The sequence below is a fragment of the Procambarus clarkii genome, chromosome 31, assembly GCF_040958095.1.
Source record: "Procambarus clarkii isolate CNS0578487 chromosome 31, FALCON_Pclarkii_2.0, whole genome shotgun sequence".
In the NCBI taxonomy this organism is placed as follows: Eukaryota; Metazoa; Arthropoda; class Malacostraca; order Decapoda; family Cambaridae; genus Procambarus; species Procambarus clarkii.
Genome location: NC_091180.1, coordinates 19,940,273 through 19,965,272, shown reverse-complemented (window position 1 = coordinate 19,965,272; position 25,000 = coordinate 19,940,273). Strand labels below are relative to the sequence as shown.

Sequence of the window (25,000 nt, the reverse complement as noted above, 5' to 3'; positions counted from 1 at the left end):
CGCCAGAGGCCCCCCCCCTCCCCCCTCTCCTGGGCCTCCTACTTGTTATCGTGTAGGGTTATCATACTGTTATCCCCACATCCACAACACCGCTATCATAAGATAACACAACTAAACGATGACTTGATGCAGCTGTTTGTGGTGTGTGCTGGCTCGCTTGCTCCCTCACTCTTTCTCTCACTCTTCCTCTCTCTCACTTTTTCTCTCACTTTCTCTCTGTTTCTCTCACTCTCTCTCTCACTTTCTCTCTCTCGCTCGCACACAGCGCGTGCCCCTGTCCACCCAGCAATAAATAGGTACCTGGGAGTTAGACATCTGCTACGAGCTGCTTCCTGGGGATGTGTGCGCGTGAGGAAGAGAAATATGTAGTAGACATAATAGAGGTAAAAATAAATTGATTAGAAAAGCGGGGTCCAAGAGCTAATAGCTCGATTCTACACACACACACACACACACACACACACACACACACACACACACACACACACACACACACACACACACACACACACATACACACACACATACACACACACATACACACACACACACACACACACACACACACACACACACACACACACACACACACACACACACACACACACACACACACACACACACACACACACAGACGGTTGAGAGGCGGGACCAAAGAGCCAGAGCTCAACCCCCGCAAGCACAATTAGGTGAGTACAATTAGGTGAGTACACACACACACACACACACACACACACGTGTGTGAGTCAGTATTATTGCAGGTGGGAGAGGAAGCGAGCGGAAGGCAGTTATTACATTCTGACAGACGGGGCAGCAGATGCGACTTTAAGAGAGCTGTGAAGACCTTGGCCGGTACCAAACTCTCAACACGGCGTCCTGAGAAATCGTCCATGTTAACACAAATCCTCTTCATAGCTTTGATAATTGTAGTATATAAGACGAATGTGAAGGGTGTGTGATAAGGGTAGGCCTGTATGTGTGTAGGTACTCACCTAATTGTGCTTGCGGGGGTTGCGGTTTGGGTCTTTGGTCCCGCCTCTCAACCGTCAGTCAACAGAGTGTGTGTGTATGTGTGTGTGTACCAGGTTAGCGGGGGAAGGAGGAGGTTATCTTGAAGGTTATCTTGATGATTTCGGGGTTTAGCATCCCTGCGGCCCGGTCCCCGACCTGGCCTCCTAGGGTTATCCGGACTCAACAGCGGACGAGGCTTAACGGAAGTGCGCCAAAACGTCTAGACATATCAAGTGGAGTGTGCCACAAGGACCCGTCTTCACTCCGCTTGTGTTTTGTTGACTTATATGATAACAAGTTTGGTTGTGCTCTAGTTCGATCCCCCCGACGCCGCTAGGCCGGGGAGCACAGCACTCGGGGGAGGCAACATCTTATATGATCTATTGGCAAAACTTAGTCATTGAATTAGCAATTAAGAAATAAGTTTTGGTGTTGATAAATACACAAAATACACACATTAGTGTGGAGACGGGAAGACCAAGATGGACGCTGTAGTAACAATGAAATTATATGTATAATAAGTTAATTATGATCTTCAGTCAAGTAAAGAGTTCCCGCAGCCAGTAAAGACGGTCAATATTAGGCTAGAGTGACTTTAAATGCTCCTTTTCATTTAAACCTAAGAAAGTATTTATGTAGCTTAGTATATTAATGATGCAAGGGAAGGGAACTATCAAGAGAAAGCGCCATGCAAGTTCCCACTATATAACACTTGGAAGGGGCCAGGATAAGGATTTGGGATGGGACGGGGGGGGGGGGGAGGAATGGTGCCCAACAATAGGAGATTAAGTCCTGCAAGAGTCAAACAGAGAAAGATCTGGGGGGTTGATATCACACCGAACCTGTCCCCAGAGGCCCACATCAAAAGGATATCATCAGCGACATATGCTAGACTGGCCAACATAAGAACTGTCTGTAGAAACGGTCGGGGATTGAACGCCGACCTGCATTGTGAAACGGTCCACGTTGATTCATAATAATCTTAATATTATCCGATCTAGCATGACGCACAAGAATTAATAATCAATACAATCATAGGAATACGACTGGAGTCCTGCGAGGCGGAACACGGCACCTTTATTGGAGCGATAAACGTGTCATACACCTTACCTGGAGCATGTCTCCAGAGTCCTTACCCCCCCCCTTCCCCCACCCCAAGTTCTGCCTGGAGATATGAAAGACTGCTGCTCGGAGCCACTTCCAGACATAGCCACCACAACCTGGCCGATCAGGCACTTTTTGGAACCTGCCCAGTTGTGTCTTGACCTCCACCACAAGTGTTCCAACAATATTTCTTTCAATTGGCGGGAGCATGTTTGAGGAGCTGTGGACCTCTGGTGTTCACAAGTGTTCTCTGTACTCACCTAGTTGTACTCGCTTAGTTGTGCTTTGGCTCTTTAGTCCCGTCTCTTAACTGTCAATCAACTAATGTACAGGGTCCTGAGCCTATTGGGCTCTATCATATCTACACTTGAAACTGTGTATGGAGTCAGCCTCCACCACATCATTGCCTAATGCATTCCATTTGTCAACCACTCTGACACTAAAAAAAAATTATTTCCAATATCTCTGCGGGTCATTTGGGCACTCAATTTCCACCTGTGTCCCCTAGTGCGTTTGCCCCTTGTGTTAAATAGTCTGCCTTTATCTACCCAATCGATTCTTTTGATAATCTTTTATGTGGTGATCATGTCCCCTCTAACTCTTCTGTCTTCCAACGACGTGAGGTTTAATTCCTGTAGTGTCTCCTCGTAGCTCATACCTCTCAGCTCGGGGTATTAGTCTGGTGGCAAACCTTTGAACCTTTTCCAGTTTAGTCTTATGCTTGACTAGATATCTGTGTTTATGGCGCCAAAAGTCTTTTCTCTTCATAGGTTCTGCGTGCATGGCCTATTATGTCTGTCGTTCCAGCATGTTGTTATTTTGTTGTGAAGATTTGGCCAATTGGCATTTCCGTATTTTCCTTGTGTGTGTGTGTGTGTGTGTGTGTGTGTGTGTGTGTGTGTGTGTGTGTGTGTGTGTGTGTGTGTGTGTGTTACCCCTCTTGTCTACGTTACATAGATAATATTTTGAGTGGTTGGAGGCAATTTAGTCATTTAGATGCTTAATCGTGTCTGTGCGTGCCGTATATGTTCTCTGTATTCCATCTTCGTTCATAAACCTCTCCTCCTCCTCCCCGTAAAGAGGAGGAGGAGAGGAAGAAGGAAGTGCGGCCTGTATGTGTGTATGTATGTGTGGCGCACTTCCGTTAACCTGTATGTATAGGCCTGTATGTGTGTATGTACTCACCTAATTGTGCTTAGGGGGTTGCGTCTCGCTCTTTGGTCCCGCCTCTCAACCGTCAGTCAACAGAGTGTGTGAGTGTCGACTGAGTGTTTCCATGTGCTGTATGTGAGGGCCTAGTTACTATAGGCCCCTCACGTAATGAGGCCTCATGCTAGGCCTAGCATAGCACATTATATTAAGCCTAAGATAGCATTAGGCCTAGGAGTGTTTAGACAGGGTTAGGTTCTTTACTTGCACTTGCAATTTAACAATGCCGTTTGACGGAATTCAGTAATTAAAAACGTGAATAGCTACAGGTACTTGGTGTCCGATTTACGAAGGTTTGATATTGGCAGAAAGTTACGAAATGGGTGGAGTTAGAGGGTGGGCAGGAGCTTGGATAGGGCGTAGGTGGAGTGAGAGGGGGGGGGGGGTTGTAGGTGGAGTGGGGGGGGGTGGGGGGGTTGTAGGTGGAGTGGGGGGGGGAGTGGTGGAGGAGGGGGAGGAGGCAGAAAGGGGGTAGACGGGTATGTAAATGAAGTGAGAGGAAGATCATTGGGGGGCGGGGGGGGGGGGGGAGGATGTAGATCAGTCAGCCTATATTTAGCTTGGGTAAGATCAGAGGTCAGTCTGAGTTGGCTGCTCTAAATGTGTGTACCCTCTCAACCTCATATTCATATATATATATATATATATATATATATATATATATATATATATATATATATATATATATATATATATATATATATATATATAATACACAATTTATTGGTGAGATACGTTCCCACTTACTGACTGGCACACTGTACCCCTTACAGTAATACAGTTGTTAACCTCATACTGTACGTAGTTAATCTGTCCACCAGTAGATTGAGGGTTGAGAGGCGGGACCAAAGAGCCAAACGCTCAACCCCCGCAAGCACAACTAGGTGAGCACTGTAGCCGTTACAGTAATACAGTGGTGACCAGCGTGCCTGTGATTGGTGTTCACCTCACGCAGCATCGTCTGGTTCCCCGTGTTGTGCTGAATAATTCTCATCCTCTACTTTATTGTCGTTACTAAGTGAGTTAAACTCTCACAAGTCAAGCCTGGCCTCGGGCCGGGCTTGGGGAGTAGAACAACTCCCAGAACCCCATCAACCAGGTATCAACCAGGTATCAACGGTCCTTGTGTAGTCTGTGTTCACACTTCTGGTATAGGCTTCGTCACTTACCTCAGGATGTGGTTTAATTTGTTCTTGTGTCTTCCTGTGTGTGTGTTCGAAGGCTGGGGCTGCATGTTCCAGGAGTCTGACATACGTTGTCTTCAGTGTTCGGGAGCCTCTTCCCCCCTCTCCCCCGCCCCTTGCTTCCCTACAATTCTGAATGTTAATCTTACTTTTTGCCAATTTCTCGTATACTGCTGATGTAATGCTGTTTATGTTGATCCAGTTCTAGGCGAAGGGTAGAGTTGTTTTACCTGTATGTGGCTTGCAGGGCGAGGTTAAGCTCCTGGGTCCTGCCTTTCAGTAGCCGGTTGTCTAATACAATGGCGACAAAAAACTTTGTATGTTATACCAACTCTTGGAACTATGTATTGAGTTCGTGTGAACTGTCTCCACTTTGTGCTTCTCTTCACTGAAGAAGTGCTTTATTTCTTTTTGGCTCGTGTGACCTTTGTGTCTGGTCGTGTGTGTGGTCGTGTGTGTGGTCGTGTGTCTGGTCGTGTGTCTGGTCGTGTGTCTGGTCGTGTGTCTGGTCGTGGCTCTGGTCGTGTGTGGTCGTGTGTGTGGTCGTGTGTGTGGTCGTGTGTCTGGTCGTGTGTCTGGTCGTGGCTCTGGTCGTGTGTCTGGTCGTGTGTGTGGTCGTGTGTGTGGTCGTGTGTGTGGTCGTGTGTCTGGTCGTGTGTCTGGTCGTGTGTCTGGTCGTGGCTCTGGTCGTGTGTCTGGTCGTGTGTCTGGTCGTGTGTCTGGTCGTGTGTCTGGTCGTGTGTCTGGTCGTGTGTCTGGTCGTGGCTCTGGTCGTGTGTCTGGTCGTGTGTGTGGTCGTGTGTCTGGTCGTGTGTCTGGTCGTGTGTCTGGTCGTGTGTGTGGTCGTGTGTCTGGTCGTGTGTCTGGTCGTGGCTCTGGTCGTGTGTCTGGTCGTGTGTGTGGTCGTGTGTCTGGTCGTGTGTGTGGTCGTGTGTCTGGTCGTGGCTCTGGTCGTGTGTCTGGTCGTGTGTGTGGTCGTGTGTCTGGTCGTGTGTGTGGTCGTGTGTGTGGTCGTGTGTCTGGTCGTGGCTCTGGTCGTGTGTCTGGTCGTGTGTGTGGTCGTGTGTCTGGTCATGTGTCTGGTCGTGGCTCTGGTCGTGTGTGTGGTCGTGTGTCTGGTCGTGTGTCTGGTCGTGGCTCTGGTCGTGTGTGTGGTCGTGTGTCTGGTCATGTGTCTGGTCGTGGCTCTGGTCATGTGTCTGGTCGTGCCTCTGGTCATGTGTCTGGTCGTGCCTCTGGTCATGTGTCTGGTCGTGGCTCTGGTCATGTGTCTGGTCGTGCCTCTGGTCATGTGTCTGGTCGTGCCTCTGGTCGTGTGTCTGGTCATGTGTCTGGTCGTGGCTCTGGTCGTGCCTCTGGTCATGTGTCTGGTCGTGCCTCTGGTCATGTGTCTGGTCGTGCCTCTGGAGTTGTGGTCACGCCATCTATTACCTTCTTCCAGGTTACCTCTTGTACAGCGTCTTGGAGGAAGAAGGGAAAATACTTACGAAGTCAGTTCTTAATAGAAAACAATGTGCGTAAAAGTATAAAAATGTCCAGCTGATGACAAAGAATGTAAAAAAAAGAAAAGAAAATGGAATAAATATTGTATAATGGGTAACTTTGCTAACTGAGAGAGGTGTACTGACTTTTTTGTAATAGAGTATAATGTATACAAGAGAGAGACAGACTCTTTTATAATCTACAGCTATTAGAGTGTGTGTGTGTGTGTGTGTGTGTGTGTGTGTGTGTGTGTGTGTGTGTGTGTGTGTGTGTGTGTGTGTGTGTGTGTCCAAGGGTGGAAGCCAGACACTTTGGGCAAGCTTCACCGAACTTGAACTTTTCAAGATGACAAATGGGTGGCTTGTAACCGTCATAGTCTGGTCTGGGTCGGCCACATTGCCTCCCGTTCAGAAATATCGGCCCTTCCAGGCACCCCTCGCGATTTGGTTGAGGTCTGAAATTCGGGATGTGTTTGGCGTATTAATTTTGAGTATAATCACTACAAACAAATACCCATTTGTTTGTAACATTACATTTTCTGACACAGGCAAAACAGTGTGAGTTGTGTAAAATAGATATATTTATATTTAAATATATATATTTTTATACGGGTTATCATTATATAAATAAGTGAAATGTGTGTTTATGTTTCAGCGTGGGTGAGTCAGATTCCCGAAGCGAAGGATGGCGGGGCGTGTGATCTTCTGCACCACCTCCCTCTCCTCAGGCCTTCCAACACGGAGGCCAAGCTCCAGTACCTCTCCATCATACCCAAGGTCAGTCTCTCGGAACACTCCGTACCCGAGGTCAGTGTCTCGGAACACTCCGTACCCGAGGTCAGTGTCTCGGAACACTCTGTACCCGAGGTCAGTCTCTCGTTAACACACCGTACCCGAGGTCAGTGTCTCGGAACACTCCGTACCCAAGGTCAGTCTCTCGTTAACACTCCATACCCGAGGTCAGTGTCTCGTTAACACTCCGTACCCGAGGTCAGTGTCTCGTTAACACTCCGTACCCGAGGTCAGTGTCTCGTTAACACTCCGTACCCGAGGTCAGTCTCTCGTTAACACTCCGTACCCGAGGTCAGTCTCTCGTTAACACTCCGTACCCGAGGTCAGTCTCTCGGAACACATTAAACCCAACTTAACTGAGTATACAGCAACTAAAAGCAGTCAGCCAGTTACCCACCCGACCTGGCAGTTAACAACCCTCACCCAGACTGACAGCCAGCTACCTCAGGACAAGCTTGGCTCCAGGCCAGGCTTGAGGAATGGAAGAAGTCTGGAAACCCAGCACAAATAACCTTGTGACTACAGGTAAATTCAAGCATACATCCAGAGCCCCCTCTGGAAGATCCCTTGACTGGTTACTCTTGTCTTTGACGTGATGGCAGTGGCCCAACGCCCCCCATCTGCCTAAAGACGATACTAATTGACTTGTGGTGTCGAACTTGGAGTGTGTGGGGCAGTGAGAGCACCAGACACTCTCGGGCGCGCACAGGTAGACGGTTGGAACAAGTTAAGTGACGTGGTGGTGGAAGCCAAAACCGTCAGTAGCGTCAAAGAGTTATATGACAAAGAGTGTTGGGTAGACGGGACACCACGGGGCGTAGCTCTCATCCTGTAACTACACTTAGGTAATTACAGGTGTTATGAAGCCTGGTGCAGCTCCTGGTACACTAGCCACAACACTTAATCATCTCATTCAAATATGTGGCAGGATTTTACAAGCTTCTCTCAAAGACTTTATAAGTCCAATGAAGACCAAACTGCCCCCATTTTCTGGTGATCGTGCTACAGGAACACTATGGTCCGAGAGCAGCTCCTGCTATTGGCTCTCCGACAAACACGGGGTTTCGTACTTAATGATCTAGAGCAGCGGGCGCCGACAGGTGGTCCGCGAGACAATTTTATTTGTGTATTGCATGTAATTGGTGCAATTTCTTTTAACTGTTACATTTAATGGCATCAAATAGTTTGACTGTATTAACTATCATTTCTTGTTTGGTGGACCGTGGGATTCATATTAGTGGTTCGCGGGATTTAAAATTATGAATTGAGTGAACCGTGAACTCCGAAAGGTTGGCGACCGTTGGCGTCCGTTAGCTACCGTTGGCGTCCGTTGGTGACCGTTGGCGACCGTTGGCGACCGTTGCTCTAGAGGTTTCTTGATAGTACCGGCCCCCCCCCCTCTGGTCACATGTGAAGTGAGTTTCCCCGGACCAGATGAGCTCTCACGCGACTCCCTACAGCTCCTGGTTTATTGATTGATTTTGTTTTTTTTCCTCTGGGTGACGGCTCGTGTTGATGTAACTGCGCTTCATACGCGCCTCCTGTGATGCCATAGCGGAAGTGACGTCACACACCCGTTGAGTGCCATTTTTTGTCGCCCTTAGTAATTGTTTTTATTTAAATTAAACAAATAATTTTACAATCTAATAAGGTGTGCATGTAAATTGCGTCATAACGCCATCCACTCCGCCCGGCCCACCAAGCCGGCCCCCACCAAGCCGGCCCACCACCAAGCCGGCCACCACAAAGCCGGCCCACCACCAAGCCGGCCCACCCACTCCGCCCTCGTCATTTCCACCAGCTTTGCATCGTTAAGCACTGAATATTCCTCGAGGTTTTAGTGCATCGTTTCGTCCTTAAATCCATAAGTTAACCTGACCGCTGAGCCAGCTACCGGGTCAACAACCCAGCAAGCCAGGCCTCACCCAACCCGCCCACCACCTTACCACCCACCCACCCACCCACGCATCCACCCATCCTTTTGAATCCACTCACCCGCCACCCAAACCTCCCCTAAACATCACTAGCTCATCACTCAACATCAGTTCATACAAATGTTAAATCTATTTTCCTAAACATCAAATGGGTTTTACCAGCCCCTGACATCCCCTTCCAAATCTACCAGCCCTGATCACTGGCAAATCTACCAGCCTTGATCACTGGTAAATCTACCAGCCCTGATCACTGGTAAATCTACCAGCCCTGATCACTGACAAATCTACCAGCCCTGATCACTGCCAAATCTACCAGCCCTGATCACTGCCAAATCTACCAGCCCTGATCACTGCCAAATCTACCAGCCCTGATCACTGCCAAATCTACCAACCCTGATCACTGCCAAATCTACCAGCCCTGATCACTGGTAAATCTACCAGTCCTGATCACTGCCAAATCTACCAGCCCTGATCACTGCCAAATCTACCAGCCCTGATCACTGACAAATCTACCAGCCCTGATCACTGACAAATCTACCAGCCCTGTGTACGAATACTACGGCCATTAGAGAGTTATTTAACGTGTAAACTGTCCTGTCCCTCCTCCAGCAATAATAATAATAATACCAAATATTGGCCGAACGTACAAAAATGGACTGTTGTACCACACAAAATTTCGGCTTGTATTGCTGGAATAATGCAAATGACGTTCTAAAAATAAACACTCCTAGGCCTAATATACTCCATCTTAGGTATAATTTAGACCAAATATGCATTGTACATGGCATAAGATTGTTTTGGTGCGGGCGTTCTCTTATTCCTCATGCGTTCTATAAAATGACTAGTGAAGAACGCGGTCTGGGTGACGCCGACCAGTTGTGAACGCTTCACTACTAGTGTCTACGCGTGCTGCCGTTTCAAGATATCACCTTGAAAATGAAAATATCATTCGACTAATATTTGCAAATATAGTGAAATGTGAGATGCGGCCTCCGTAGAGTGTTTCGTTATTTTTGTGTACTCGCCTATTTGTACTCACATATTTGTGCCTGCAGGATCGAGCATCAGCTCATGGATCTTGCTTTTTTTATCTGCTAGTTGTCTAATGTATTGGCTCCTTACCTATTTTGCCTTTCATCTCTACGCTTAAAATTCTGAAAGTGGTTTCTTTCTGGAACTTCTCTTTTTAGTTTATTCCATTTTCCCACAACTCTTGCTAAAGGAAAACATTTTCAAACATTTGTGACGCTTCTGTGTGTGTGTGTGTTTGCTGGTGCATGCGTGCTTGTTCACTCACATTGTGCTTGCACGGGGTTGAGCTTCGGCTCTTTGGTCCCGCCTCTCAACTGTCTATTAACTGGTGTACAGGTTCCTGAGCCTATTGGGATCTTATCACATCATCGTTTGAAACTGTGTAAGGAGTCTGCCTCCACCATATCGCTGCTTAGTTCATTCCATCTGTTAACTTGTAGTTAACTATTAGCTACTCTGACACTGAAACAAATTACAATGCCTTTCGTTTGGGTAACATCCGTGCTAAATAGTTGAACTTTGTCCACCCTGTCGAATCTCCCTGAAATTTGTGTATGTGGAAATCATGTCTTCCCTAACTGTTCTGTCTTCCAGCGACGTGAGGCTTAATTTCTGTAGCCCGTTCCTCATGTTACTCATTTCTGGGACCAGTCTGGTGGCGTAGACTACTGGCTTACCTCTGAATTGTCTCCAGCTTCGTCTTGTGTTTAGATACAGACTCCACGCTGGAGCCACGTACTCCAGGACTGGTCTGGAACGTGTTGTACACGGTCCTGAATGCCGTTGATGATATTCATTTCACTTAGTCTCTAGAAGACTCGAACCGCGGCCCCCACCAGTGTGAGGCCCAAGCTCTATCGACCGTTGATGATATCTTAGTGTTGTGGGCTGCAAGAGATCGCTGTGATACCCGGTGTGATATCAACTCACAAGTCCGACTTCATCCGAGTCTTGAAGGATCTCATATCTTATTTGGTACCTTGTGTCGTCAGCTGAGCATTTCCTGCTGATGTGAGTCTGAAGGAAACTTATAACATTTTCCAATTTAAGTTTGTCCGTCTACATTGTGTAGTGTGTACGAGAGCCTGGCACGCGGCAGTGTTGACTGCTCTCTGATGACTTTACTAGCCTGCAGTCTGCTCGCCCTTCCCTGTCTGGCCAGGTTTCGTGTCATTCTATTGTAGAACTTGAAAGAGGTTTTCAGGCATGACTCTCATTTTCAATGAACTCAGGTTAGTGCTTTGTTACAAAGATAATTGTCTCAGGGTGGTTCATTATTCTCATTTTTATTATTATGCTGAGCGCTGGTGAAGGGGCTGGTCTGTACTGGAGTGGTTCCAGTGTTGTTTACGTGATGTGTGTCGCTGTGATAAGTTCCGGTCACTTGGAAGTAATCGTCTCCATTAATGCATTAGAGATCAATGGTGGTGGCTTGTACAGGGTTTGAGCGGCAGGCTTAAGAGTCATGGACAGATCTATCAGGTCCCACAACCGTTGTGACGTCTTTGTATAACCGAGCAAATATAGCGGCGGTCAGGAAAATGATAGGATGGATTATGAGAACGTTCAAATCCAGAGACCCCACAGCCATGCTAATACTATTTAAATCACTGGTGCTGTCTTGAGTATAATGCCTTGAGTATTATTCGGTACTCGCTTCCCCTTTCAGAGCTGGGAGAGTTTTCTGAATTAGAGGGAATACAGAGAACATATATACGGCACGCATAGACACGATAAAACATGTAAATTATTGGGACCGTCTCAAAGCTCTCAAAATGTACTCTTTGGAAAGCAGACGAGAAAGGTATCAAATAATATATACATGGAAGATACTTGAAGGCCTGGTCCCAAATTTGCACAGTAGAATAACAACATACTGGAATGAAAGATACGGAAGGAAATGCAGGGTCTGGATAGAACCAGTGAGGAGTAGAGGTGCCATAGGCACAATCAGAGATCACTGTCTGAACATCAGAGGTCCACAGCTGTTCAACACCCTCCCAGCAAGCATTAGTAATATTGCTGGAACAAAGGTGGATGTATTCAAGAGGCACTTAGATAAGTTCTTGCAAGAAGTGCCAGACCAACCAGGCAGTATTGGATATGTGGGCCTGCGGGCTGCTCCAAGCGACAGCCTGTTGGACCAAGTTATCACAAGTCGAGCCTGGGGCGTGGTGAGTCTAAGAACTCCCAGAACCCCTCTCCAGGTATGCTCCAAGTATGCTCCAGGTGTGTCCTATCTCCTGAAGCGGGTCCCTTGCTTCTCTGTCGCTATAAGTGTTCTCGGGCCACACACTGTGGGAGCCCTCCCGTATCAGGGAGTGTTCCATTAAATTGTTAAGACCTTGTGTGTGTGTGCGCCTGCATGTGCTTATATACACTTAAACGCGTTCAGCTACATGTGTTTGCAGGGCACATCAGCTCCTGGTTACTGCCTTACAGACGCCTTCCACATACTAAAATATCTTCCAAACCCTCTTGCTGTTTATACATACAGGTGAAACTACAGTAAGGAGTTAGCCTCAACACCTTACCATTCTCTCTCTCTTATCTCACACAAGCGTCGTCTTGCATCCCTATGGCTCATCGGAGTTTATAGTATTGATGCATGTCATCTTGTGCTCGTGCTGAACATGGGTGGGGGAATGTGGGGGGGGGGGAGAAGTGGTAATCCCAATAAGTGGTTGTGATGGGGGTGATGGGAGGGGTGGAGGGCGGTGGTGGCGCCCCCCAGGCGGTGCTGGCCAGGCACGGGTGGCGGGAACCTTGGTCTGGCGGGCCCGCCGCTAGGGGCTTCCCGGTCCAGTCATAATTCCTCCTTAACCCATCCTCTCCCTCCCTCCATGGTCTATAAGCTCCCACTTACCCCCTTCCCCTCTCAGCTGATATGCGCACGCACGCGCACACATCTGGATGGTATCATCTTGGAGATGAAATTTTTCATGAGTCAGAGAAAAAGACTTGGGGGTTGACATCACGCCAGACCTGTCCCCTGCAGCCCATATCAAGAGGATAACATCAGCGGCATATGCCAGGCTGGCCAACATAAGAACGGCATTCAGAAACTTGTGTAAGGAATCATTCAGAACTTTGTATACCACATATGTCAGGCCAATCCTGGAGTATGCAGCCCCAGCATGGAGTCCATATCTAGTCAAGGATAAGACCAAACTGGAAAAGGTTCAAAGATTTGTCACCAGACTAGTACCCGAGCTGAGAGGTATGAGCTACGAGGAGAGGCTACGGAAATTAAACCTCACTTCGCTGGAAGACAGAAGAGTTAGGGTGGACATGATCACCACATTAAAGATTCTAAAGGGAATTGATAGGGTAGATAAAGACAGGCTGATCTTACCGATATTTAACACAAGGGGCACACACACTAGGGGACACAGGTAGAAACCGAGTGCCCAAATGAGTCAGAGATATTAGAAAGAACTTTTTTGGTGTCAGAGTGGTTGACAAATGGAATGCATTAGGAAGTGATGTGGTGGAGGCTGACTCCATACGCAGTTTCAATTATAGATATGATAGAGCCCAATAGGCTCAGGAATCTGTACATCAGTTGATTAACAGTTGAGAGGTGGGACTAAAGAGCCAGATTTCAACCCCCTCAAGCACAATTAGGTGAGTATGTACACACACACACACACACGCACACGCACACGCGCGCACACACATTACGAATGTGTGTGTGTGACGAAAACAACTGAGCAGAGTTTCTTTCATCCTGACGTTCTGTTCACCTAGCATTAAATAGGTACCTGGGCGTTAGATAGCTGTTGCGGGCTGCTTCCTGAAGGGTGTGTGTGTGTGTGTGGGGTGAATACAACTAGGTGAATAGACACACACATGGGGGTGGGCTGTTGATCCTTGAAAGCTACACAAGGTTGACAAGGTAGGTAGGTACACACACTCACTCACTGTAACTTTCTAGTACATTACTAAAAAGAAAAGCCTTTATAATCCAACATTAACATGGGTTACAGGGACATGGAATCCTGCCTCACATACTTGATCAATAAAAAGTACCTAAGCAACATAAGACAAGAGTCAGTGTGTGTGTATAAAGAGTCAGTAGCATGGCAAATATTACCAGCAAAGTTCCCCAGGTATCAGTTCCATGACTTTTCAAAACATGCAGCTTGAAGAACAAGAGGTCATAAATTGAAGCTAAGGAAACAAAAGTGCCATAAAAATATTAGGAAGTGCAAACAGTGGTAGACAATTGGAACAAGTTGTGTGAGAAAGTGGTGAATGCCAAAACCATCAGTAGTTCCAAAACATAATACGGCTGGGAAGCAGGGGACACTATGAGCATAGCTCTCATGTTCTAACTACAGTTAGGTAATTACACTTTGGTGTATGAAATTACACACACATACATGTATACATATACTGTAGTTACACATCAATGTATTGATGTACATTATTCTGTATAGTATATTATTGAAAAAGCATACAGTACCTGTGAATAAAGTAGTTTTTCTTGGCAGTTCATATCATGTTTTCAACAGGTATTGGCACATGCAGTTACATCAGCAGGGACTCAGCCAGCAGCACTGGAAAATGCTCGTCAATTACTCAGTTACTCCCTCATCCACCCAGCCATCACTGCAGAGGAGCGGCGGGCTCTCACCCATTGGCTACGAGCGCTTGAAGACAGATTGGCAGACCTCCGAAGACGACCTCCCAACCAACGAGAAGGTAAGATTCTGATTTCCATTTTATAGTACAGTATATGAGCCTGTGAAAAATTATGCCTGATGATTTTACAAAATTACAACCATTATGAAGGTGAGGTTCAGTAGTCCTGGAATTATGATAAATGTAATTAACATAAAGAAGTTGGGTGAGAATTAGTAGTGCCAAGAAGAAGAATGGTTTATGTAAATGTACCAGTTTTAATTATAGAAAGGATTAACAAAAATACATGTGTGTACCATAAATTTGTTTCTCCCTCATCATTTTCATACTACAAAATGTATTTAATATATTATGTACAGTCCAGGACCAGGACTCGTCAAGCATTTATGAAGCCTTTTACAAAACCTGTACATCTTTCAACAATCAGTTTGAGCTCCAAAGCACTACATGGTTGTTTATAACACTAATACCCCTTAGGGTTGTGAATTTTCAAAGCTCATAAACTGTAATGTAAACACGGCCGCCATGGTTGTTGAAAGAGGTACGGGTTTCGTAAGTGGTTGCATAAATACTTGATGAATCCTGGCCCTTGGTATTTGTAATTAGCACTTGCTGAACATTAAGAAGCTTTATGCAGGCTCTAACACAATGATACTTTAGGTTTCAGTAGCAACAACAGTGCAACCTCAGGGAACAGTTTGGCAACAGGGAAGTCCAGATGGAATGATCCACCTCTTGGGCCACCTCCAGACACTGGCCAGGTAGGGAAGTGTGCCAAGCATATTTCTTGTTATTTGCTGATTGTATTAAGCTCGGGTATCATTAACAGGGTTTTGTTAGGAAATTACTAACATAAGAACTAATGTATGAACAAAAAATACATTGTTTATATTTGGATGATGTAGTCTCCTAAGTGTTACTTCTGGGTAATTTTTGAATGACTGTAAAAGTAATTGATCCGGGTAACATAAGAATAAGGGAAAGTGCAGAAGACCTATTGGCTCGTATAATGTATCCCTTAATAGTGATACTAGACATAAACATCTTTGTTTGGTTGCAGGTTGTGTGCACGTTTCATCAATGTAGAAATGTTTACAAAGCTACTGTAATGAAGCTGTAGAGTAACAACCTGAGACAGTCTAAAGCTCTTTCTCAGTAGCCTACTGTATTAACCTAATATTTCTGTATTAGTATTTCTCGGCATCATCTTCAGTGTAACTTTTGTGTAAATGGTTTTTGATAAAAACGAACTTAAGGACTTTTGTGTGATATTGGCTTAGTATTACACTATTTATATTTGTGGAATTAAGGTGGTCATGAATACAAAAGGTATTGATATTACTGAAGTAAGTACATTTTAAAATTGCTCATAATATTCCCATGGTGGTTCAGTGAATATATGGAGTGGATCCTGCAAGAAATTATAGATATACACAGTTTATTGATAAGTTGAGAATCATGTATGAGAAGACTGTTGTAGGTGCGTGTTGTACTGTACCAAAATAATGATGATTAAAACAGACAGAACCTCAGCATGTGAATTACAGTATAGGTAAATACAGGATCACCAGAAGTGCTTAACCAATCTCAATGATAAAGGAGACATTTGTATAGGAGAAAGTGAGAGAGAATGAAAGTCAAGAAAAGGAAAGTGGCTGGTCCAATGACAATCATGGTTAGAAATAATAAGATTGGAAGAGATGTGGCTAGGATACTAGAGGGTTAGGTGGAGTATGAGTGCCATCCCCTAATGTACATTTATGAGATATTGGTGAGGTATGAGTGAAAACATCTGAGTTTGAACAGTAGAACTGGACACTTTAACCAAATATATGACAAAGATTGTGTGTGTGTGTGTGTGTGTGTGTGTGTGTGTGTGTGTGTGTGTGTGTGTGTGTGTGTGTGTGTGTGTGTGTGTGTGTGTGTGTGTGTGTGTGTGTGTGTCTTGTGGTTGCTTTTCATTGCATTATGGCAATTTGTCTCAATATTGGGGTGATCTTTGATTGTCATGCCTTGTTTACAAAAGTGTGGAGCAAGGGGGGGAGCAATTGGAAGGGATCTTGTCCCTGGTAGGTACTGGGAGACATATTCATACCTGGCATTAGCTAGTCTGACTAGCAACAGCTATTACATAAGCTCAGGGTGTTTGAGGTTAGAAAGTGGTGTTCCATTACACTCATCGCTCTATTTTTTGCAATGTTTTTTCATGTAGTTGCTTATTCACATGTTAACTTTGGCAATTTAGATTCATTAATTTCTGCAAGATCTGTACTGTATGCTCGGGCAGCTTCTTTACATGATTTTGTATCTTTTCTCTTTCATTCAGTTTGTGGGGTTTGTCTTGTTAAATAACTTGGAGACTGCAAATCCCATAACAAATTGCTTGCATTTATATCCAACTAATAACATACGATTCCACTTTCAGGACAGAACGTTGAGCTCTCCTTCCCTGGCTGCTTGGGTTAGTTTATTCTGTATTTTAAGTTTTAAGGTTTTGACTGAAAACACCAATTAATTAGTTATGTTCCTTTTCTGGAAGGGTCACCTCGGTAACTCCCATTAGCTATAGCACTGGGGAGTCCCTCTTAAGCTTACTGGAAACCATTACCAAAATCTTACTCTTTCTCTGAGACAAGGGGAGCTAGGGCAGCATAGATGACTCCAGAACTAAGACAACTTCACCAGAAGAATGATTACATCAAAACAAGCAATTGTTTGGAACTGCCATGGCTGCCATCTAGGGATGGTAGTATGTACTAACCAGCAGTAGTAACTGCCTGACTAATGTGTACAGAGTTAACTGGCTTGACAGTGTCTCTTCTTACAGTGGTTTGAAGTGACTTTATCCTCTAGTATGCTGATCTAGTATCCCAGACTCCCTTTGGTTCTAAAGAGTAAACCAGAGTCTGTTTCTAGTCTCCAGTGAGTGCTTATGACTCACAAGGGCATGGTGGGGGGTGTGATAGCTAAGCAGTCAACTAGCTCAAGGAGCCACCGAGGTGGACTCGATACAAAAATGCGTTTCGTTACATTCAACCCATGATTTGTTCTTTGTCTTAGTTCAGTATATATACTCCACACATTAAATTATACAAACATTTTCAGCTTTTTTGTAGCTCTTACACCACTTGGCTTGTGTTAGAATTCTTAAAAACTAACTATGGAGTCCACAACAATATTCTGGTTTGTCATATGTCAGACATTTAGGCTTTCATCACACAGAAATTATAAAGAACAATTAAAATACTAGGAAATAATTACTGTATTATATTTCTGACAAGAAAACCAATTCTGTGTAATAGCTTTCATTGCTCATGTATAAGCCAATTTCCCACATTTATCACATGACAGGAAAGTGTCCCGATTTAATATCATCTCAGCAGAGCTATAAGTTTGACCCTCTATTTAGGACAGCTTGTGGCCATGTTCTGCAGATTATTTGCTTTTAATGTCCACTCTCTATCAGGACTGATGCCAAAGGTGTCTGGCATGTGTAAGGTGTCTGGCATGGCTGGGGAGGCATGCACCATGCACAACATTCTTATCATGTAGTGTTGAAAAATAATAGGTTCAAATCAATACAAATTTAGAATTTTAAAAGTTATTGATAAAATAAATTTATCTCCATTGTGTGGCATTGGAAGCTTTTAATTTTTTGTTATGGTTTTGTCACGTTATTCAGCTCGTTTTGATTTCCTCAGCTGTCAGAAGGTATTCATGCTCAGCATGAATACCTAGACTCTGAAGAGTTTGGAGGCTACTAAATAAAAGACTGGACCAATAGGCAATCCCAGAATTTTTTGTATATACTGTTCTTCATAATCACTCAAAGTTTTGTAAATTGTGTGTTTGGTATAAAATATGAAAGCAGCTTGGCCATACCTAACGACATCTGATTCCACTTTCAGGATAGGACGTTGAGCTCTCCTTCCCTGGCTGCTTGGGTTAGTCTATTCTGCATTTACTTTTTTATGACGATAAGATTTTTGATTACGTGATTATGTGTGTGGCAGTTGTGATTTTAAACCATTCCTAAATGTCACAAGTTAGTCCAACTAGGAGCTAACAATTGTCCAGAAAATCTGTCATTGACCGAGTGGATATCCAAATTCAGTAAGAATTCATCTGAACCAGAATTCAGTAAGAGGATAACAGAGGTAATAACTAAAGCACTCGATGTAGTGCAATTAGAGGACAATTTGAACAGTATTACTGTTCAACTTTCTGCCAGGAAATACTGTGTAAGAATTATTGTCACACCAAAGGTTATTTAAATGTTGTTCAAATTGAGACTCTTTATAAATTACACAAATATATATATGTATGTATGTGAACCTGTATTATATTAAATATTTTAATATATTTTATCAAAAAACAGTTGCCTGATAGCCATCTGTATGATTTTCACATATATTCCTGGATATATTTAGTAAAGTGAGTTGAATACCAAGTAATACAATTATAATATCTATGCTGCAAATGCTTGCCTTTCTATAGCAGAAAAGATATATTTTCTCCACTAATGAGTATTTCCTTCAATTGACATGCATGTAATTGTGTTACGTGTAGCAGAATATCATGTTAATGATAGACTATTTTCAGAAATGCTTTGATTATATAGTAAACATTATCATTGGATAATGAACATTTATTACTGTAGTCTTCTATGTGATTGTCTGATGGGAAGGTGGTAATAAAAGGATGATGCACAATATGTACAAAAATATGCTATCTAATCGGCCTGAGGAATGGAATGACAAAAGACATTGAATGTTAAGAAGCAATAAAAGCAATTAGACACTACTTCAGTTAAATTTTCATTTGGGTAAAAGTTTAAATATAATATCTATGAATTTATTGCAAGGGCAACTTCAGTACAAATATTGAGTCACCATTAAATTTGTGTAGTAAAGTATTTTATTAAATTTAGAAAATGTCTTGTATGTGTTGAATGATATTTTTGTTATTTAAAACTGTAACTGATATAGTGTATATGATAGTATGTGACACTCTTCCACTAGGATGATGTAGGTTGGTGTAGTGGAGCAGCTGCAGTAGGTGGAGCTCCTGGTGAGGCTCCTCAGTCTCCCAACAACTCGGCCACATCCTCACGCTCTTCAGGTTGTGATTCCAACCCAGAAGAACCTTGCCAGCCACATCCCGGCATGAGAGGTGAGAGGTCATTCTCTAAAATGCATTTTGCTCTGTAAACTCTGGTTACGTAGCGATCTGTCAGAAGACAAGCTTTCACTGGGGGAACTGAAATTATAATCGAATGCAGTCTAGATGGCGTTGGTATCGTTACTTCATTCACCAGAGGTCATCATCATCGATCATAACTCACCTCATAACTGAGGTATGAAACAGGAGCCTTTCACAGATGCCACACCTCTGCCAACAGTTGGCGTTGTCTTTCTCTCACTTAATGCCTTGGAGTTGGAATGAAGGTCCATAGATGGTGTCGATATCGCCACACCTCGCTCCATAGAAAGCGTTGATATCGTAACAGACCTGGAAAACAGTCGTCACCCAGAAAGCTAAACAAGGTACAGTATTGAGTAATAAAAGATCAAGGACAAATTGAGGAGCTGGAGAATCCTTCAGAACTGGAAATGGCTATGAAGTTACTACAATGGCCCCTTCTTCCAGCAAGTCACTAATAGCAATCTGAAGGGTAAGCATAGACAGTTGGGTAGAAATCAGGGGCACCTGGTATGGAAATGAAGACCAAAGACTTGGCTGAAACCTGCTGAAAATTTCCTAGACATCCTGCAACAACACACACTTTTTGGAGATTACCCAGATAGCACACTAAAATGAGATGAATGGTAGAGAGTCATTGACATTGAAGAGGAAGAACGAATTGACAGCACAGCCTGCACTGGAAGCACTGGCATACCAGAGCCAAGAGCCTGAGAAAAAGCTTCCTAAAACAACCCACAACAGGGACCATAAAAGCAAAGTACTGTACATCCAAAATACGTACAAGAGAGATCAGAAAGAAACTCCTGCCACAGCCAGTGCACAATCTGCCACCCATGAAGGAAACAGAAATGTGGAAACATACAAATAAATTATAAAGAGAGCGACCAAGCAGACTCCTGAAATTCAAGAAACCCTGAATTCATGATGTAGCCAGCAAGTGGCTGTGATGCTGAGCTCAAATGCATTTGTGTCCATGAACAGGGACCCAGGAATATTTTGTAAAAGAGCATAATAATAGAAGGATTTGGGGTACATGGTAAAGTTACTATGCATAGTTAAAATTACATGGCTGGTTGTTCTTTTATGGTTTTTACTCATTTACTCACCCCTTAGAGAGTCAATTAGCTACAATGAATAATAAGGTCCAGGGGCTGGACCATGGGAAAGACCCGGAACATTATTAAAACTGTATAAGTACTTTGTGATATCCATCATGAGGGGGAAGGGAATTATCAGGGGAAAGTGCCAAGCCAATATTACTATATAGCATTTGGAAGGGGTCAGGATAAGGATCTGGGATGGGACGAGGGAAAGGAATGGTGCCCAACCACTTGAACGATCAGGGATTGAATGCTGACCTGCATGAAGCGAGACAATCGTTCTACCGTCCACCTTAAGTGGTTGGGTTATCATGAGGGGCGATTTCATCTAGTAGATACACTCAGGAAGCATTTGAAATAAAAGGGCATTAATGGTATCTTTCTAATATTGCTCTAATCACTTTATTGAAGATTTTTGTAAAACAAAAGTCACTCGTGTGGTGGTGGTGGTGCAGAACAGAAGAAAGAGTGGGAGCTGTAGGGAAGCCATTGAGCACGGTTAAAGAAAATTTTTTTAGTTTTAATTTAATTTCTTGGTAAAATATCAACATGCACTTGTGTAAAACAAACAATTAATTACATTAAATAGAAATAATGTCCATAGTTACCCTGCCTGGAAGTGGATTGTTAGGAATCCACAGCACAGAACTGGGAGTTTTCTGTTTATAAAATTCTAATGTACACTATAACTTGTTCAGTCTTTCATTAATATTGATGATTGTAGATTTTTGTCATTGCTCTAAGTTCTATGCATTTTTTTCTGTAAAGAACATAATGTGTTATACATCAAACTATTTTCTGGGGGAGACCCAGATAGCTCTGGGGAGCTCCAGGTCTCACCCAGAAAATTGTGTTTCATCACATTCAACGCTGGTTTTTTACCAAATTAATTTTTTTACTGTTCCATTAGACAATGGCACTACTGTAAATCTGTCAAGGAATCTGTTTAGTTAATGTGTAATTATAACATATTTAACTCGCCTTTTGTTAATGTGGCTGTTTGTCTTGGTGAAAAATAGATGAAGAACATAAGGCTAACCATAATTAACCTTAATCTTGATTGTGTTTAGACATAGAACTTGTCATTTGTCTCATATTACAGATGTTGGCGTGTGGCTTAAGTCTCTTCGTCTGCACAAATACTCACCATTGCTCTGTAGTTTAACTTACGATGAGCTGTTGGCACTAGATGAGGGAACGCTGGAGAGTCAGGGTGTTACCAAAGGAGCACGGCACAAAATTGTTTTGTCTATTAATAAACTAAAGGAACGGCACAAGCAGTTAGTTCAGATTGAAAAGGTAAATGACCAAACCTTGATGTTTGTTAAAGAAATATGCACACAGACATTTCATTATGAAGAGAACTAATAATTTGATTGTTTTCCAATATATTTAAGACCGATTTATAGTAAATTTCTAAAACTACAATAGTTATATTCTTTTATTAGAGATACTGTACAATACATTTATCTTATCTATAACAGTATTTCTAAAAATTGGATTTTCAGCCATACTAGAAGAGAGTTCACTGAATTTTGTTTATTTTAATTTTGCCAAAATATATTAATTGTGTTGTTGAATTAATAAATAGCAAAATGTTTCTGACCTACAGGAAGTGATGAATGGTGGTCACCTACTATCTTGCCTCAACGAACTCAAATCGATAATCCTCACTCCTTTCCCACCTTACAATCCTCCAAGTGAATCCACTGAACCCTCCCAACAACTACAGCAGCCTCCTCCCACCTCCTCGCCTCCAGCGGCAGCCTCAACACCTCCAGCCTCCACCATGTCTTCCTCCACTACAAATTCCACCTTCTCTCCATCTTTTTCCACTTCATCTGCAACAACCACCACTGCCTCATCAGCCTCTTCACTATCAACTTCCACTTCCTCATCTGCTTGCTCTCTGAGAGGAGAAGATAGAGAACTTATGAAAGAAGATAGACTCGACGCTCCGAGGGCTACATTGGAGGCAGACAGTGGCAACACCATCGCCGAGAACGACCTTCCTTCACAGTTTACACGGGTTATGGGAAAAGGTGAGCTAGCCTTAATTATTATAACGCAAGTCATATTGAGCCACCACTTGATGATACTGTAATAAGAAAGAATAATATTCTTGAGGGGCAAAAAGTCAACCATTCAGGCTCGTCTTGTAGCTAGGGCCTCGGTACTAACACAGCATCCATGGGTAGCACATGCAGCAGCAGTTCACTGCACTACCATATAGCTTGTGCTTGCAGCATCAATTAATGAGGACAAAATAAATATCTACAATTATTTATTGATGATAGTGACCTAGAAAACCCTGACGCTGATAAAGATTCAGATATCAGTAAACCTGATGCTACTGATGATGTTCACATAGCAGACAGTCAAAGCACACAACTGTGGTTTGGTGCCTGTATGCACCATGCAATGGAATCTCATGTTACTTTAGGAAATGAACATGTGAAAAATTACTCATATTCAGAATTTAGTAAACAGGATTCTGATAATAAGTGTTTGGGCTTGAGTTAGCGATGTGCATAGTATGTCAAGTGGTGCTCTGCTTTGTCAGGTGCAGTCAGCAAATGACAAGCACATATTGCTATGCTGATCATGGATCAATGGTTACAAGATTGTCTTTCTTGCCAAAACTGCTGAGTGGTTCACACTAGTATATAAACTTGTAGACAGTTATGTATAGCATGTGAATATTTTGATAACATTGAAAAAGTATGTTTTATTGTTTTTATATTGTGGTGTGCATATTAGTTACACAAATGTATCTGTGCATACTGATGTTCTATACTTTTCGTGATATAAATAACATTATTGACTGCCTAATGCATCATTGCACTTGAAAAAACGATGATAGAAATATTAAAATACAAATAAAACTAAATATATTCAGTTTGTGTATTGTACATATAACTTTATTGGTGCAAAATGTGTCAGACCAGGCTTGCCTTGGATCAAGGGTTAGGAGATAATCACACTAGTCAGAACTGCTTAATGGTTCGTAATGATAAATAAAAATACAGATATTATGTATAACATGTGATAATAGCAAAACGGTATGTTTTATTGTCCGAAGAGTATACAGTACTTGAATATTGTGCGCATGTTAATGACACAAATGTATTTGTGTGTATCAATGTTCTGCACATTTTATTACAGAAATGTCTCAAATTACATACTATTGCATAATATAACTGCAAAAAACAGTGAAAAAACAAATCATTCACTCTGAAATAAATTGGTGTAAATATATATACTGTACGGCAATTCCCGCTGCCCGCTAAGCCCCAGGCGACCTCCACTGGCTGTCTTGTCCATCAGCAATAGTGATTCAGTGACGTTATTGTGAGACTTCCTTTCCCCACTATAGCCAAAGTAAGCTACCTAAAAACTTGATTAGTTACCCGTGATCAGGGAATTAATTTTGGCCACTATTAGAAACATAAAATTTTTATTTTTGTTCGTTCGCTTCACAGTTGTCATGTGAAACAGGTGTGCAGTGCAGGGGTTTATGTACAATAATGATGATAATGTATTTCCTTAATTAGTGAATCATTAGCAATTGAAACAAAATTACTTAAGTTGTATATTTAATTGATAGAAAACCTGTTACAAGTTTGTACTAGTAAAAGGCTAAATTTAAATTTTTTCTTGATGGCTAGCATTTTACAAAGTATAAATTTACAAAATTTTGTTTCAGTATGTACGCAGTTGTTGGTTAGTGTGAGACCAGAAGATGAGTGTGTTACTGCTTTCTTAGGGTTAGTAGAAAAGTGTGTCAACCACGAGGCATTTACCCCAACTCAAGCACGGAGATTACAATCCTGGAAACAACAGATTATCCGTGTTTGGCATCCTCTTCCACCTAAAACAAAAGACAGTCGCCACAATCGCAGGTATCTGTCGTTTTGAAGTTTCGTCTTGAGTAGAATATTTCCCGAGACATAATGAGAGTTGTTAGTTTTATGTAGTGTTGAAGACTTTTATTCTTATTTGTTTAGCCATTGCAGCTGCTACATGTACCCATGCTCTTCATAGGTTGGAGAGAATATCCAGTTAAAAATGTGTAGCGATTATAAAAATATGGTTGTCTTTACACCTTTTGTGGTACATTCACACATGCCATAGGAACTGTCTAGTCATCAGTCCTTGTGACATGATAAGGTTATATTATCATGGGTCCTGAAGATTTGAGTGGGAGATATTTCATTATATTTTTGCTACTCCTGGCCTAGTGGTAGTTTTTTCACCATTCAAGAAAGTTTTCAAATTTTACTTTGTTTAGGGAGGGTTGT

The 25,000-nt window shown here is 43.0% G+C and overlaps 1 protein-coding gene across 10 annotated transcripts in view; it reads left to right on the top strand.

Annotated features, from left to right (window-relative positions):
- The window catches only part of LOC123758756 (sterile alpha motif domain containing protein 4 smaug), a 172,852-nt gene that overhangs the window by 145,455 nt on the left and 2,397 nt on the right, over window positions 1–25,000 (top strand). For 9 of the 10 annotated variants that reach the window (XM_045743410.2, XM_045743407.2, XM_069334451.1 and 6 more), the window contains 9 exons: window positions 6,645–6,766; window positions 14,265–14,454; window positions 15,055–15,155; window positions 16,820–16,855; window positions 18,303–18,338; window positions 19,416–19,566; window positions 21,802–21,998; window positions 22,312–22,741; window positions 24,406–24,601. In XM_045743410.2, coding sequence (XP_045599366.2) covers window positions 6,645–6,766; window positions 14,265–14,454; window positions 15,055–15,155; window positions 16,820–16,855; window positions 18,303–18,338; window positions 19,416–19,566; window positions 21,802–21,998; window positions 22,312–22,741; window positions 24,406–24,601 — 1,459 coding nt within the window. The remainder of the gene's footprint in view (window positions 1–6,644; window positions 6,767–14,264; window positions 14,455–15,054; window positions 15,156–16,819; window positions 16,856–18,302; window positions 18,339–19,415; window positions 19,567–21,801; window positions 21,999–22,311; window positions 22,742–24,405; window positions 24,602–25,000) is intronic. The other variant, XM_069334450.1, reaches the window with a different exon arrangement.